This window comes from Pieris brassicae, chromosome 4 (genome assembly GCF_905147105.1).
Source record: "Pieris brassicae chromosome 4, ilPieBrab1.1, whole genome shotgun sequence".
Taxonomy (NCBI): Eukaryota; Metazoa; Arthropoda; class Insecta; order Lepidoptera; family Pieridae; genus Pieris; species Pieris brassicae.
The window spans coordinates 6,175,412-6,191,131 of record NC_059668.1 but is presented as its reverse complement, the minus strand read 5'-3'; the positions used below and the strand labels follow the sequence as shown (position 1 = coordinate 6,191,131).

The 15,720-nt window shown below is 32.3% G+C and overlaps 2 protein-coding genes across 2 annotated transcripts; both read left to right on the top strand.

Annotated features, from left to right (window-relative positions):
- Positions 1–1,768: 1,768 nt before the first annotated feature.
- LOC123708538 (alpha-(1,3)-fucosyltransferase C-like) lies at positions 1,769–3,683 on the top strand. The gene is made up of 2 exons (XM_045659301.1): positions 1,769–2,773; positions 3,320–3,683. Exons 1-2 carry the CDS (start codon positions 1,827–1,829, stop codon positions 3,585–3,587), a joined length of 1,215 nt encoding a protein of 404 aa, XP_045515257.1. The 5' UTR covers positions 1,769–1,826; the 3' UTR covers positions 3,588–3,683.
- A 5,026-nt stretch (positions 3,684–8,709) lies between these two features.
- On the top strand, positions 8,710–14,783 carry LOC123708605. The gene is made up of 8 exons (XM_045659398.1): positions 8,710–8,893; positions 10,234–10,432; positions 11,530–11,723; positions 11,823–11,878; positions 12,225–12,296; positions 13,572–13,619; positions 14,406–14,443; positions 14,645–14,783. The coding sequence occupies exons 2-8, from the start codon at positions 10,264–10,266 to the stop codon at positions 14,728–14,730; spliced, it is 663 nt and encodes a 220-aa protein (XP_045515354.1). The 5' UTR covers positions 8,710–8,893; positions 10,234–10,263; the 3' UTR covers positions 14,731–14,783.
- Positions 14,784–15,720: the final 937 nt, after the last annotated feature.

Genomic DNA, 15,720 nt, shown 5'->3' with positions numbered 1-15,720 from the left:
TCCGCTCTTAACAGTTCAAGGTAAAGGTCAATCCAGACCCCTATACCCTCAGTTGTGATGAAAGTCGTGTAAATTATAATTAAACCATTCTAAAGGCAACCTCAGACAGAATATTTTATTTTCTTGTTTAAAATTATGAAGGTTGGAAACGTAAAATTGTGTGTAGTATTTATTCAAAACTTGATGAATTACCAGTTATATTTTATGGTAGTGTTGGTTTAGTGGCTTCAGCATGTTATTCTCATCTATGAAGTCGTAGGTTCGATCCCCAGCTGTGCACCAATTGTCTTTCTTTCTATGTGCACATAACATAACATTCGCTCGAACGGTGCACAAAAACATCGTGAAGAAACCGGCTTGCTTTAGACCCAAAAGGTCGACGGCGTGCGTCAGGCACTGAAGGCTGATCCATACTTGCCTATCAGATTAAGAAATGATCATGATACAGATACAGAAATCTGAGGACCAGACCTAAAAAAAGTTGTAGCGGCTTGGGTATTTTCTTTGGTCTAGTGTTGTCAAATCACAGCGTTGCACCGATTGAATTTTCTTTCTATGTCGAAACACAATCATGCACAATAAATACTTGCTCCTACAGTTACAAACTCCAAAATTGACATATGTCAGACACAGAAGGCTGATTACCTGGTTTGTAAAAAACTGATGCATTCTGAGGCCAATTACTTAATGAAATGAAGGCCTCGAAATGCAGGCTTCTAGTTATTTTTTAATATTTTCACAATTCCATATTATTTTACGAGTTAAATTATTTCACAAAACTAATTGCTTAAAACCACCTGCTATAATTATATTAAAACATTTGGTATTTTTAATATATATATTTTTAAGACCCTAGATTGAATTTGAAGTTTTATGAACACCCAATATGAAGGAAAGAGAAGAAAAATTTAAGAGAATTTAAAGAATTAATTTTTATTCAATTTGTGCTAGAATTGAAAAAGATTATAGCATTTCGTTCCATAAATTAAATTGGAAAAAAAAATATTTTTTTATATACCATTTCTTTGTCATTTTGAACATATTCTTAATCAAACTTTACGCTAATATTTCTATATCAAACGTTTTTCTTACTTAATAATTTATCGTTGAAAATATCTAGTCACGAGCTGGAAATGTATGGCAAAGCCTTTAACAATATGATACGAAATATTGATTGCTAGATGGTTGTGTGCGTGATAAGCACGCGTACCATTTACATTATATCGTACATTTTTTATTATCTAAGTATGCTCTTACAGCTTTACAATATTGAAAAATGTACATCTTAAAAGTTTCTGAAAAGGTGACCAACACAAAGGTTTATTTATTAAATGTAAATTAAGTTGCTCTAAGCACTCAATTACTTGTTAAATTATCCAAAATAAAATCGCTCAAGCTTAGAATTTCGACAACTTGCCGAATAATAGCGAAGAACTAAACGATTGCTTTAAACAGTTTAAAAAGATTGCTATAATTTAAACGCAACCAAATTGTAGAACGGTTTAGCATTTGATTCGAAATTCATGTTTACAGTAATGTCTACTTACTAGAATGCTGAAAGTTCAGTTCTGTTTGTTCTATTACATAACAAATTCTTAGTAACGCTATTTACACCTTAGGGAAGTTTTCTCTTTTATGTATTTACTTGTTATAGACACTAAATAGTTTACTCGCGGTAAAGGAATCCAAATTGAAAAGCAGTAATAAACTGAATACATAACTCTCTACGACTTTGTTTGTTTGTTATGAGATTATTAGAACAGTAAGCGTCCACCTGCGCACGCGTTTCATACAATCAAGTCAACAAATGGTTTTAATGGTTATAAATGCGTTTCAAAAAGACAGTTATAAAAACGCTTTGTGTGTTAATTGTGACAATATTGGGATGTATTCTATTGAATAGTGAAAGCATGACAGTAACCAATCGTAAGGTACACAGTCAAATTTTATCTCAAACAAGAGTATTCTTTAATATAAATGACCAATATGTACATAGCTCTGGTAGGATAAAATATATTCTCCAATGGACTTCGGATCGTACTGTACCATTTGTGTATATGGGAGAAAGAGACGAAGGATTTCATAAAAGAAATTGTTTATACACAAACTGTATAGTAACAAACAATAGATCTCTATTAGGAGATTATACAAATTTCGATGTTATTGTTTTTAATGGACCCGAAATTATTAATTTACCGAAAGAGGAGCTGCCGCAAAAGAGATCCAAACACCAGAAATATGTATTTGCATCAATTGAATCTTCAGATAATTATCCAATCTGTAGAGATGATTTTAACAGTTTTTTTAATTGGACATGGACATATAAATTATCCTCGGAAGTTCAATGGGGCTACATGACAATTAGAGACGAGAATAAACAAATAGTTGGACCGAAAATAGATATGAATTGGATGGATTTTGATAGAATGAAGCCAGTAAGTGAAGATGTAAAACTAAAACTTGGAAATAAAACAAAAGCGGCAGCTTGGTTTGTATCAAATTGTTTTTCCAGAAGTAGAAGAAGCGAACTAACGAGAGAATTAGCAGCTGAGCTCGCTAAGTATGATTTGTATATTGATATATACGGATCGTGCGGGACTTTAAAGTGTTCCCGAAACGAGGAAGACGCATGCGATAATATGCTTGAAAGAGACTACTTCTTTTATTTATCATTTGAGAATTCATTAGCTGAAGATTATGTGACAGAAAAGTTGCTGCATCCATTAAAACATCTTACTGTACCAATCGTATATGGAGGAGCTAATTACACAAGGTATATTTATTCTATTTATTAATTTTGTATAAAATATTTCTAGAAGATCTATGCGGGAATACAGGTTTGCTTAGAACAAAGCTATAAAGTAATTTTTAAACTGGAAATAAACGTTATCTTATACACAAAATTCGACGTAAAATTTTGTGCTCCGACGACGTAAGAAGCAGGATTCTTAAAAGGCCCTCTGGCATTAAAAGTGTCGATGAGCGGCGATATCACATAACATCAGGTGAGCCTCCTGTCCGTTTACTCTGTTCTATAAAGAAAATAGATAGATTTCGATAGAAAAATATACTTGCAGAGCTAAGGCTCTCAATGAGCTGTACAAATATTGATGATGATACCATGATCAGCCAATATAATATTTATCTTATATAGATTTCATGTTGAAGTAATTAACAACGTTAGTCCTAGTCTAATAAATTGATAAAGCTCCAGCTATTTTATTGAAATCAATATCAAGCAAATCTGTAAAAACACAAAGGCGACTAAATTATTTGATATCATTACTAATATATTTACACAATTGTATTTTGATTAAAGATTCATGCCAGATAGCGCGTATCTCAACGTGAGAGAATTGGGAGTGAAGAAATTGGCTGAAAAAATGAATGCATTGATTGAAAATCCTGAGGACTATATAGAATACTTTCGATGGACAAACCATTATAGCTATCATACAAAAGCTGAAAGTATAGAAACAGATGATTATTGTAGGTTTTGTTCCATACTCAACGAAGAGGATTTGGTGAAGAGGAAATCTGTTTATGAAAATTTTAGTAAATGGTGGAATCCACCTTCAAGATGTTAAACTAGAACAAACGCTTGTGTGTGCCTTTAAAAATATTATAACAATTATTGGATTTTATAGCACAGTAAACTGAAATATAAATTATTCTTATGATAATAATAATTTATAAATATGGATTGAGATTTTCATTAATATCCCCTAAGATGTTTTTCATTGACGTTGTATTGTTCTTGTGGATAAGAAATTTACATGTTTCATGTTGCATACTTTATGTTACATTTTATTGCTACTGATTATGAGATTCAATTTCTGTACCCTTTACGACTTGTACTTGTGTTTCGCTGTGTATGAACAAATATATTTAGGTTCAAGAAAACTAAACAACTTAATTTCGTGAGGATTTTTCATTTTACTCTATAAGTTATTTAAATAGATTATTCGGACGGTTTAAAATTATTAAACACCATTACAATATATAAAAAAACCACATACCTAATATAATATAATATAATAAATGAAAATTTAGGAAGCCATAATCCAGAATGCTGTAAATAAGACCTATGGGAACACTTGAACCTCTTCATCTCAATACAATGAAAAACATATATTTTTATATATAATTATTTAGAGTTTCTAAACTCCTCCTTCTGAACCGATTGTTATTAAATTTTGTGTGTGTGCTCAAGTGGATTGGAGAATAGTTTAGATTTACAATTACATTATTTTTTTATTTAAGATTTGTATACAGAGCTGTTATAAACGTGCATGCTCTGTGTCTGGGTTAGTTTAAACAACCTCAGAGTCATGCCATAGCATATAAGGTTCTGTGGAATCGTTTGCAGCTCTACAAGGCTCAAGTACGTGATCAATACTACTCACACCTCTGGGCCGGTGTTTCCAAGTCTTTATGCGTTTTCTACAAAGTACACTATGAAGAATAGTTTGGGTTAATACCTCTAGGCGTACAATACATGTCCCCCGTACTAGGCGTATTAACTCCTGATTTCATCCACATTACCTTGGATAAAAACTTCCACGGTCTACTTCACTAGACATTTTATTTTGCAAACAAGCGAATTGTGGAATCGACTCCCGGTGGAGGTCTTCCCTCGGAGATACGACCTTTAAAAAGAGTGCAAACTTCACCCCCATAGGCCGGCAATACGTACGTAATGAAGCTAGTGCAACAGTATTAACTTGATTTTACTATAAAATAACCATTAACTAAACACACAAAATATATAGTAGTAACGGTGCCAAAAAATAATCACATATACACAATAATAAACTAATTTGCGATGTACTAAGAATTCGCAAACGATAACCAACGTCAATATAGATATGTAGTCCAACCATGTTAATCCAGCTTCACCATTTCATCTAATTGCTTAGTGGCTGCGATCGCTTTGAGTCCGCATTAAAGATTCTTAGTGACATCAAACAGATTACCCTAAAAAGGTTAGTCCCGCAACCTTGTTATAGTTTAAATGAAACATTCGTCGTGTGTTCATGAAATTTTATTGCGACATAATTTTGTTGTTCCTTTATTGGCATGTGAGGCTTTTTCTATTTCGACCTGGGGCTTGATGCAGAATTATTTTACAACGGTCGTGACCGCTACCGCAGAAGGATTTTTTTTGAAAATAACATTAGCTCACGAATGCGAAATTCGTTTGGCGTTAGACATTAGCGCCTGAAACAAATGCGTTTTCGCGATGTATTGAATATGGAACGTTTATAAAATAATGAGAATCAAAGCCACGGAGGAAGTATATATTAAAAATCACACAAAGAACATCATTCGATAAAGATTTATATACAAACTTGACTTTCCCAAACATATATTTGAAATTTTATTTATAAATGAAATTCACGAATAAGCCCCGACAAATACGATAAGCTCACGAAATAACGAGATTTTCCTTTCGGGTGTAAGCAAATCCAACCAAGATTAGGAGACAAACAAAATGCGGGCTGGCTATCCAATACATAAATATGTCTCATAGAAAAAAATAATTTTCACTTTCTAACTCATACTTTTTATATACTTATTGAATTTATAATCTATTGTATTATAAGTTATACCACTTGGTAAACGCAACACCGGTATTGTTATATAAAGGCCTATTATTAAAGTTGGTACCTCTTTTCAGACACGAACTATTTGTGTCTTCATTTACACGAACAAAGGCTCCTAGAAGGCTTTCATTATAACTGTCTTTTACTTAAAACTGCAATCTAATGTTGCCTAAAGAAAATAATAATTTTAATTATGTAACTGACTAAAAAAATTGTATCCAGCTTTATATTATCTATATAGACTTAGACTAAACTTTTAAAAGATTCAAGACGTCAGAGCATTTCGATCTCAAGTTGAAGTCAAATATTTTAGGTCATTTCCCTTAGGCTTAAATCCTATGTCAGGACTGGCATGTTGTTATATATTCACTATACCAATCTCGTATTCATCTGGAGTATATATGCTTAAAGCTATATTATAATTTTAGTTTATAACCTGATTTTCTTAAACTAATAATAATGATTGACTCGTCCTGGTTCATATTATCTGTACACGCAAAGTAGATGCAAAAAAATCGGAATGTCTTACTCTCATCATCATCATCAAAATATTATATGTAACCAACTAACAATAAATTCAATGTTTTGTCTCTTTCTTTGTTTTATTCCCTACATAGACTTGAACAGGGAAGTAAAAGAAAATACTATTAGATACATAAGATTTTGTGTACTGCTTAAATAATCATAAATAGTCTCATAAAATTGTTTCCCAATATTAAATGTTTGCCAAATAATTTTTATATTAACTGTGCTAATGGAAAACTGCAGATACTTATGACAGGGACTGTCCCTGTTTAAGTGCACGCTGCAAAGTTAAACGTGTTAGTATAAATGTAAAGAGTGCACATGTATTTATATTAAATGGAAAATAAATATTACTAATATTTAACAATACGGTAAATCCCCTTTAACAATCCCTGAGGTCGTTGGTTCGAGCCCCGGCTGAGCACCAATGGATTATATTTCTATGTCCGCATTCAACATTAGCTCGAACGGTGAAAGAAAACATCGTGAGGAAACCGGCTTGCCTTAGACCCAAAATGTCAACGGCGTTCGTCAGGCACGGAAGGCTGATCATCTCACAAATGATCATTAAACAGATACTGAAATCCCAGTATCTGTTTAATGATCCAGACCCAAAAAGGATGTAGCGCCCGTTAACGATATAATTCACCATGGGTATTATATGTATCATCTAGATCAGACTATTTTTGATTCCGAAAATTATCGATAAAATTTAAAGAGAAATCTTGCACAGCCGTTATTCATGTCAAAATTGATAATCACACACTCAATCTGCCTGATCACGCACGGATGCACGCCTTCTGCTAACACTGATGATTCTCTACGCACACATAGCTAAATCGCAACAAATGTAAGAGAATTATATATGTACCTAAAGTAATATACCTAAATATGAAATGAGTTCGTGCTCATAATATTATTAAGGGTATAAATCAAAGGTCCCAATCCATCACGGCTTTTGAAGGGCGGATCTCGAATATTATGAGTTTATGGATTACGTAGAAAATGGACCGCGGTCCAGATTGTGACTACATTATCCTTGAATCCTTATTATACTGATGAAAGGCGTCTGCTTAGTGCTCGAATTTTCTGTAAGATATCTTAGGAATAATGCCGAGGGATATTGAGTACATGGGGTGTTATTTTTTTGTATTTATATAATACTTACTTAAAGAATAATTAATATCAAATTTTATGAGTTTTATTGATATTTAGCTAAGACAAGTTTTGTGGTTACGAAAAGATTCGTACTCATAAAATAATGTTAGCTAAGCAGTAGCGAAATACAATAAGTAATTAAATAATATGCTACTATTATATACAATTACTATCGTATCCGACAAACGTTGTTTTGTACACGCGTCTTTGTATGTAAAAAAATCTAATAATGTAAATCATCCTAGTTCCACTTGAACACACAAATATTTTCATCAAAACCTGTCAAGCCGTTTAGGAGTTTAATTATGAATACAGAAGATTTATATATATACGAGCAGATTTATAAATCGATTGCCGTTTGCCGAACAGATTTGTGAATCTAAACCATCTAGGACGCCATCCACACATATACAAAAAAAATCATTCAAATAGGTCCAGCTGTTTAAGAGGATTTCAGTGATCTGTTACATAAAAACTTTTCTTATTTTTTAATTAATTTGTATTTGGAACACGTATATTATTTTAAAAACTGCTTTTGATGTTGCGCCATTTCACATATTTTTTCGTGTTCATTATCAATGTTATATCTTTAGCGGATAGATGGTGTAAATTAAATGTAAGTATCTGGGATACTTAATAAATTAAGTCGTAGGTTAAGTGACATGAGTAGACAGAATTGTATGAGGAATCTTCAAGCGCCTGATGCGGATAACGGCAATATTCCAGCGATGGTGTTTTGTCGTAATATTTGCGCAGGCGTTAAGTCTGAGCAATCAACTTATAAAATGGAATGTTAAAGAAAATATCACCTTGCACAAAGCGGTCGTCGAGCCGTCGGTCACATTCCAGACATGTGAAAACCTTGGTCTCAGCCGTATATCGTACTGTCAACAGATACAACAACACTTCGTCTGTCGTCAGTCTAAGACCAGTAAAAATCTGGGCGGCCACATGCTGTTAGAACTACAGTATTCATCGAAACCCCAGGAAGAAAAAATCTTATCGCGAGAAATGAAGATTCCCGCTAGGACTGTCACGTATTATAAAACAAGACCTGAAGCTGTACTTATCATCCATATACATGACCTGCTCTAAATCAATAAACAGAGATCGATCAACACGCCTTCTGTCGCGATACGGAGATGAAAAACACATAAATATGCTCTCAATTATGCTTATAGTTCTAAAGGAGCTGCTCAACTGGTCGTCACTGTTTTTATAATATAAATTACTCCATTAAAAAAAATGCATTTTTATTCGTAATAGAACTTATGGCTGGAACAGGTACATAAAGATAAAGCCAGAAAATGTACCCATGGAGCGCTATGTATAATCAGATGATTATAGTTTCTATATTCTGTATCATAAACAATAGATAAAATGCAAGCGTGACAGATATCAAATGAAATTTAGAGTTATTCAGAGGATTTCGGATCAAAACATTGAATTTTATTTTTGGAGGTGCGCATATCATGATGAGCACGAACGCTCTTCCCATGAACGAAATTTAATCTAGAATTATTTGAAAAAACTACTATGCGCCGTGTTTTTGTATGTAAAAAATATTGTTCGCAATATTTTAAAAACGTAAAAAGAATAGCCTGGTACGTATTCCATTGTGTTTTTATTGAGACCGACCAAAAGCTGTATTCATTCGTGTTCACTCTTCAAATATAAATTATAAAGGATTTTTTAACACATAAACAAAAGGCAGTCTGATTTTGTACCTAGTGAATATTGATTCTACTTTTATGGAGTTTTCATACAAATCTTTGTGGAGATTTTTTCATCCAATTAATTCTTTATCATATTACATCCAAATAATGATTCTTTTGTTAATTATAACTAGAGAAAAAGATTTAAATGCCACAATTCAGCTATGTACTCGTTTTTATTAATTGGCCTAGGCTCGATTCTGTTGAATACCTTTTGGGAGGAATGCGAACTGCACACGACACGGCGTGTTTGATGTTATTATAACTCTTTAAATATCACATCTATAGCAGTAGTTTTTTTTTAATGTAATACCTACTACTCCTGTAAGTATTTATTATTAATCGCGTTTGTTTATTATAGATATATAAATTATAATTTGCAATTGTTTTAAATAAAGATTTACTTGTAGACGGTGTATTCTTTAAAAGTATTTCTCAACTTATTTTGGATGCTAAAGTGATTCTTTTGTAATTTTGAAACGATCTAAAAATTTGCATTTCAAGTATATTTAAATCTCCTAGGAAAATCCTTTCGAGTAGTGAGCTTTATCTTAATCCTCCTAGGAAATTTAAAGTACAATACCGCAAAATACATTTATAATATATTTTTTTTTTCATTTCATTCATTTTTAGAAGTACCAATATTTTTTAGATTATAGATAATTGAATCTAAAAAGCAGCTTCAGCATGCGACTCTCATCCCTGACGTCGTAGGTTCGATCCCCAATGGATTTTCTTTCTATGTGCGCATTTAACATTAGCTCGAACCGTGTAGGAAAACATCGTGAGGAAACCGGCTTGTCTTAGACCAATAAAGGCGACGGCGTACCTCAGGCACATAAGGCTCATCACCTACTTGCCTATTCGATTAACAAATGATCATGAAATGACTACAGAAAATCTGCGGCCCAGACCTAAAAAGGCTGTAGCGCCATCGATTTATTTTATTTTAAATCTATCAGGATTATTTCTTTACAAATTAAAATTAATAAATTACTGTATAGACGAAGTTTTTCATAAAATAGTGTATTCGTTACGAATATAGTCGTGTAGGAAATAACACTAAAGGACAATGTATGTGTCATGTGATCCGTTCGATCAATTCTCTATTTCTCGAGATTTAGATTTTTACAATGGACAAATCATTGGACCTACCACAGATTAATGAATGGTTACAGAAGTACGTGAACGAAGTCGTAATATTTGCTTTATATATTATTTACTTACAGGTACATATACTACACATTCTAACAAGCCAAATGTGTTCGTACGTGGTAGCAGATTATATGGACGAATTGGTTGACTGCTTCGAGAGTTTTATACAGAAATCCCTGCTGGCGATTATAATAGCACTCGCTGTGATTGTAGCCAGTGTTATGTATCTGTTAAAAATACTCTCTGAACGTACTCTGGAGAACTCGGCTTCATGTTAGTTACTGTTTATTGCAGACCATATACATTTTTCTGATTATAGTAGAAACTTGAAAAGTTTTTCCCGCTAAAATGCAATGGGCCATTTTATCAGCGGTTATGTTTTCTCAGGACCAAAAGATGATCGCTATTTTAAAATAAGATTTTAAATAAGTTCTTGGAATACGTGAATATTATAATTGATCCTGTTTACACATACAGGACAATAATCAGCGTTTATTTTGCAGCGCTAAAACCTCACGGGGGTTATGTGATGTGTTATGTATCGTGTAAATACTACATTTAATAATATGTTAAAAAACATACGCGTTAAAACAACAAACATTTTGCAAGTTTTTAATCAATGAACATCAAATAAATCTTAAGAGAACATGAAAACACTTCCAAAACCGTCCATTTGTAATAATGTATCGATCAAATACTTATTGGTCAGAAAGTCCCAAACGGCATTAAACCGCCCGTCACGTACTTGTAACAAAATCGTTTTGTAATTCAGAACAATGGCTGACTTTAAAAGGGTCTATGAAGAATGCTATCAATTATTAATCTAGGCTTTTCGGATAGCAATTTTAAAATAATAATTTTTCTGGAATATTCGACGCTGGGACTATCATACTTGTTGCTTTGAAATATTGTAACTGTTTTAATAATTTATTATCATATCATAAAATAAATAAAAAAAATGTGTTTAGTCATTTTAAGTACATATGCGTTAGAATGTGTAAAATTTAGGAACCCTTTTAAGTAAAAAATACTCGTGTCAGGGTTTCCAGCTCTTTCATAACAAACTTAATTAAACATTCCTTAAAATATATTTATATATAATTTAATTACATCTTTTTTTTATTTGTTTTTTCAACTGTTATCACGCGTTGACACGCTTGAGTGTGCGAGTGAGTGAGTCAGTCAGTGAGTGAATGAATAAAGTCTGTAACTACATACTAGGTCTCAGAAGAAGCTCTAACTCTGCGTAGGGTATGTTCATAAGCCAGTCCTTAAGTCGTACTATAATTTTTTATACCAAAACAGCGTTTAATTATTAAACAATCCGTTTAATGCCCAAAGTAACGCTGATATTTTCTTTATTATTACAGTTAGTCTTACCAGACAACATGAAAGTAGAAGCAGTAGAGGTCAACGAGCTACCACTAATACGTCAAGCCGAGAGAGTCGAAAGACGAAAAAGAATAACATTCAAAATGACACCCAACAAATTGTAATGGCGCATAGTGTACCGACTTATGATGACAGTGAATTAAAAATGGTTGGACTATCTTGCTGTGCTAAAGTATGTCCTAATTATATTTACTTCATTTTTTATTTATGTTAAAGTACTAAATAATATTTTAAATATATATATAATTATAACTATAAACTTATTTTTTAGCCATGTTGTAAATCAAAATCGACAGTCAAAGGAGTGGATAGCAATACAGAGATTCAGTACGTATTCCTTATTTGAAATCTGTCGTATCTTTTGTTAATCTTAATAGAAACGCGTTTGCATTCCCCAGGCACAGACTGGATAACAATGAACTGTTAATAAAATATTTATAATTAGAATTTGTTATAATTCGTATTTGTTATAGTTCTTAAAATCACCAAATTCTTTTGAATCAAAACTACCAACTAAACCAAATTTTTAATAATCTTGATGTGAAAGAGAAGCAAAACAAATATACGGCCCATAAATAATATCGCAATAGCAATGAAGAATATATACAAAATCACTTAACATTAAAAGTGATTTCTGATCACTTAGGCTAATTTTATTTTATTCACGCTTTAGATTATCTAACACCAAATACGGTTCCAGTCCGATCATTAAACAAGAAATGGAATATGAAATGAGGCCATCCAGGTAAGTGTTAATTGTGGATCGATTTTATTCAATTAACTTATATCTGCGACTGCGTGAGTAAATGGTAGTCCGTGTTTTGTTTAAGTTTTAACAATCACACACATTATAATGATTCCATGTATACTCGTACATTTGTGGTATATGTGTGTTTATATAGAGACATTTCGATATATACAAAAATAACACATAGGCAAACAGGTAAGCCAGTATAGTAAAATTCTTTAAAAGTGTCCATATTTAATTTCTTTATGTCGATGTCATTAACAACGAGCTTGCGTCATCCACAAATTGAAATAAATAAGTACTTAGACGTTGTAGACATTTATATGTATAGAAAGCCTGTGGCGCTACAACCTTTTTAGGCCTGGGGCTCAGATTTCTGTAACTGTTTCGTGATCATTTATCAATAGGCAAGTAGGAGATCAGCCTTCTGTGCGCAACGGTGTGGCCGTTGACTTAAGGGTCTAAGGCAAGTAAGTTTCCTTGCGATGTATTTCGTCACATGGACAGAATATCCATTGGTGCATAGCCGGGGGATCGACCGGGTTCTCAGGGATGAGAGTCACACGCTAAAACCACTTGGCCAATACTACTCTCGATTTCGATGTAAATATAAACACATAAGCAAAAACTCTTTATTATCTACACTTACGCTGTCAAAAACACTGCACTGTTGCACTGTCCCACATTGGTACACATATAGCTGTCTAAATGAGTCGGTATATAAATTCAAAACAAACCCGTAAATTCGTATTCGTACTCATAAACATTTTCTTTTGTTCATCTGACACATTTATGAAGAAATATACATCTAGAGACCGTTTAATTTAATGTGTATTATTTCGTAAGCGCCGTATAAACGTATTGAATATTTATTTATTTCCTTATTTCCTATTTTTAACTTAATACTAATACAATAGGAAACTAAACTAAAAACATAATATGTTTAAACAAGTAAAAACTTTACCATTTTATAACTAATTATATTAATGCGATTCCTGTGAATTCAGCTAGTGTGCAATAATATTAAGGGTGCGCAAGACACGCGTAAATGGTGCTTCTCTAAGTGAGTGATTTTTTGGCACACGCAGCCCCAGTCTCTCCAAGATTTGCGCATTATATATTTTACCTCTAAGGACTTTAAAAAAATATAATGTGATAGTAAGGTCCCTCCTTACCTCTAACGATATATATATGTGCGATATCAATCTCAATCGAATGCAGATGCACTGGTGTATTAATATCATCATAATGACAGTGCAATAACCTTTTCAGAGCAACAATACCACCAATGCTAAAGGAAATTAAGAAGGAAAAGTCGAGGTAAGCCCCTATACACTATCTTATCTATATACTACTCTTCAATCTTACTATACAAGTGTTTTTATATGAGTTTCCTGTTCTTGCCTAAAAATAAAAAAATACTTACATAAACAATGCTTGCTATATATCTTAATATATAACACATAGTCGGGTTTGTACCAACATAATAAATTCATGATGAAATAAAATTTAGAAAAAAAGTCTTTCAATACAAAATGGTTTCGTAACTGTCAAACATTAAATGTTCAACCCGTCGATACGGTAAAGTCTCACCTCAAATTAAAAATTGTGTTGTATTCATTGTATTATTTGCATAAAATCACAAATTAAGTTCAGCTGATCTGTAACACGACATTCATTAACTGTTAGGCGGTACAAAGTTCACCGGGTCATCTAGTTTAAAATATTTTTAATGATACTGATATGTAATTAAACATACATTATATATTTTACTTAATGAAACATTTATGTTACCTACTTTGTGGTGGGTGTTTTTTTTATAGAATAGGCTAGCAAACATAAAAATGGAACGCCCAAAAACGGCACTCATCGTAGCTCATGGACACCCTTTTTCATGTTATATAGTAATACGAAACTATTCAAATCTAAACAAATCATGTTAATATTCTCAGCTCAAAATACTAATAATTACAAATTACCAAAATAACAATGAGGTGACGGTCCTCGGACGGACTCTCTGTACTGCTTTTAAAAAGCTGTGTTTTAGTAGAAAGGCGCGAATGTTTCATAAAGATTTTTGAAATTAATATTTAACTCTTTTTTTAGAGCAAATTCCAGTCCAATTAGATCAGCGAGTCCTAAGCGTAAGTAATTTTGAAAAATCGCTTCTGAAAAAAATGAAGATTTGGATAATATTGTTTTGACTTGTTAACTCGTCAAGAAGACGGTTTTTCATTAAGCTTCAAAGTTAAATAAGAAATATCTGTAACAAAAACGACAATAAAATATGGAAACTCATGAAATTTTAAACACAGATTAAATGTATATTTTCTTTCCTCATGCAGATAGCATAGAATCTCTCACCATTTGCCCAAGAGCAATCGATCGTTCATCATGCTGTTCAATGTGTTGCCAGAAGGAAAAATTATAGTGTGTGATTTGTTTGTATTTAAATTTCATGTTGTTAATAAAATCTAGAACGTCTTTGAATTTTTATTATAGATTCCTTCAACGATATATACCGGAATGATATTCATAGGCTACAGGCCTATTATATCGAAAAACAATACGGGCCAAGATATCGAAATTTACAACGTACACTTATACAAAATATCCAAATCTAGGGCGTAGCGTGACCGAGAAGAACTGGTAAGAAACTCTGCGCGACTCTTTCTAATTACTATGTTTTTTTGTTCAAAAAACGGTAAGGAACTGTATCATTAAGTGATGCTTGCTTGATGCAAAATATGTTTACTACTTAGTGAAGTAATGTTTACTACTTAGTAGAATGTCAGTGGACATTTGCTGCTTTGCCTAATATTCACATTTTTGAATATCGAACTCCAACTATTAATTTCATTCGCTACCTACATACATTCCTATGGAACTAATTACAATCTGGGCTTATAATCGATTTTACCTTTCGCCTTTATTTGCATTATACTTGTCTCGCCATTACTATGGCAACTCAAGTAAAATATCTGGGTCTTAGAATAGATACATATTTAAAGTGGAACATTCATATTTCACACATAATTACCAAATTGAATTCACTTATAGGCAGATTTTGGTCAATATCAAAATGATTTCCGCGATCCGTACGTCATTTAATTTATAATTGTTTAGTTAACCCCATTTTATATATTTAATTTAAATATGGGGTATGCAAAAAAATAATTTCAAACTTAGAAACACTACAAAATAAATTAATAAAAGCACTATTTAGTTACAATGTTTTAACAAAGACTATTAAAATTTACCAAGACACCAAAAGTATGACTATTAAACAACTGTATGTTTATAGAACTTGTATCTTAATTAAAAAAAAATTAAATGGCTGTCTCCATAGTGGCTTATCATTTAATAAAATCAAGGACACAACCACACTCAACACTCGTCGAGCGAGTTTGCTTATCTTGCC

Coding starts and splice junctions, on each gene's coding strand:
- LOC123708538 (XM_045659301.1), top strand. CDS start 1,827: ATGCGTTTCAAAAAGACAGTTATAAAAACGCTTTGTGTGTTAATTGTG. Junction 2,774..3,319: donor GGAGGAGCTAATTACACAAG/GTATATTTATTC, acceptor TTTTGATTAAAG/ATTCATGCCAGATAGCGCGT.
- LOC123708605 (XM_045659398.1), top strand. CDS start 10,264: ATGTGTTCGTACGTGGTAGCAGATTATATGGACGAATTGGTTGACTGC. Junction 12,297..13,571: donor TATGAAATGAGGCCATCCAG/GTAAGTGTTAAT, acceptor TAACCTTTTCAG/AGCAACAATACCACCAATGC. Junction 14,444..14,644: donor TAGATCAGCGAGTCCTAAGC/GTAAGTAATTTT, acceptor TTCCTCATGCAG/ATAGCATAGAATCTCTCACC.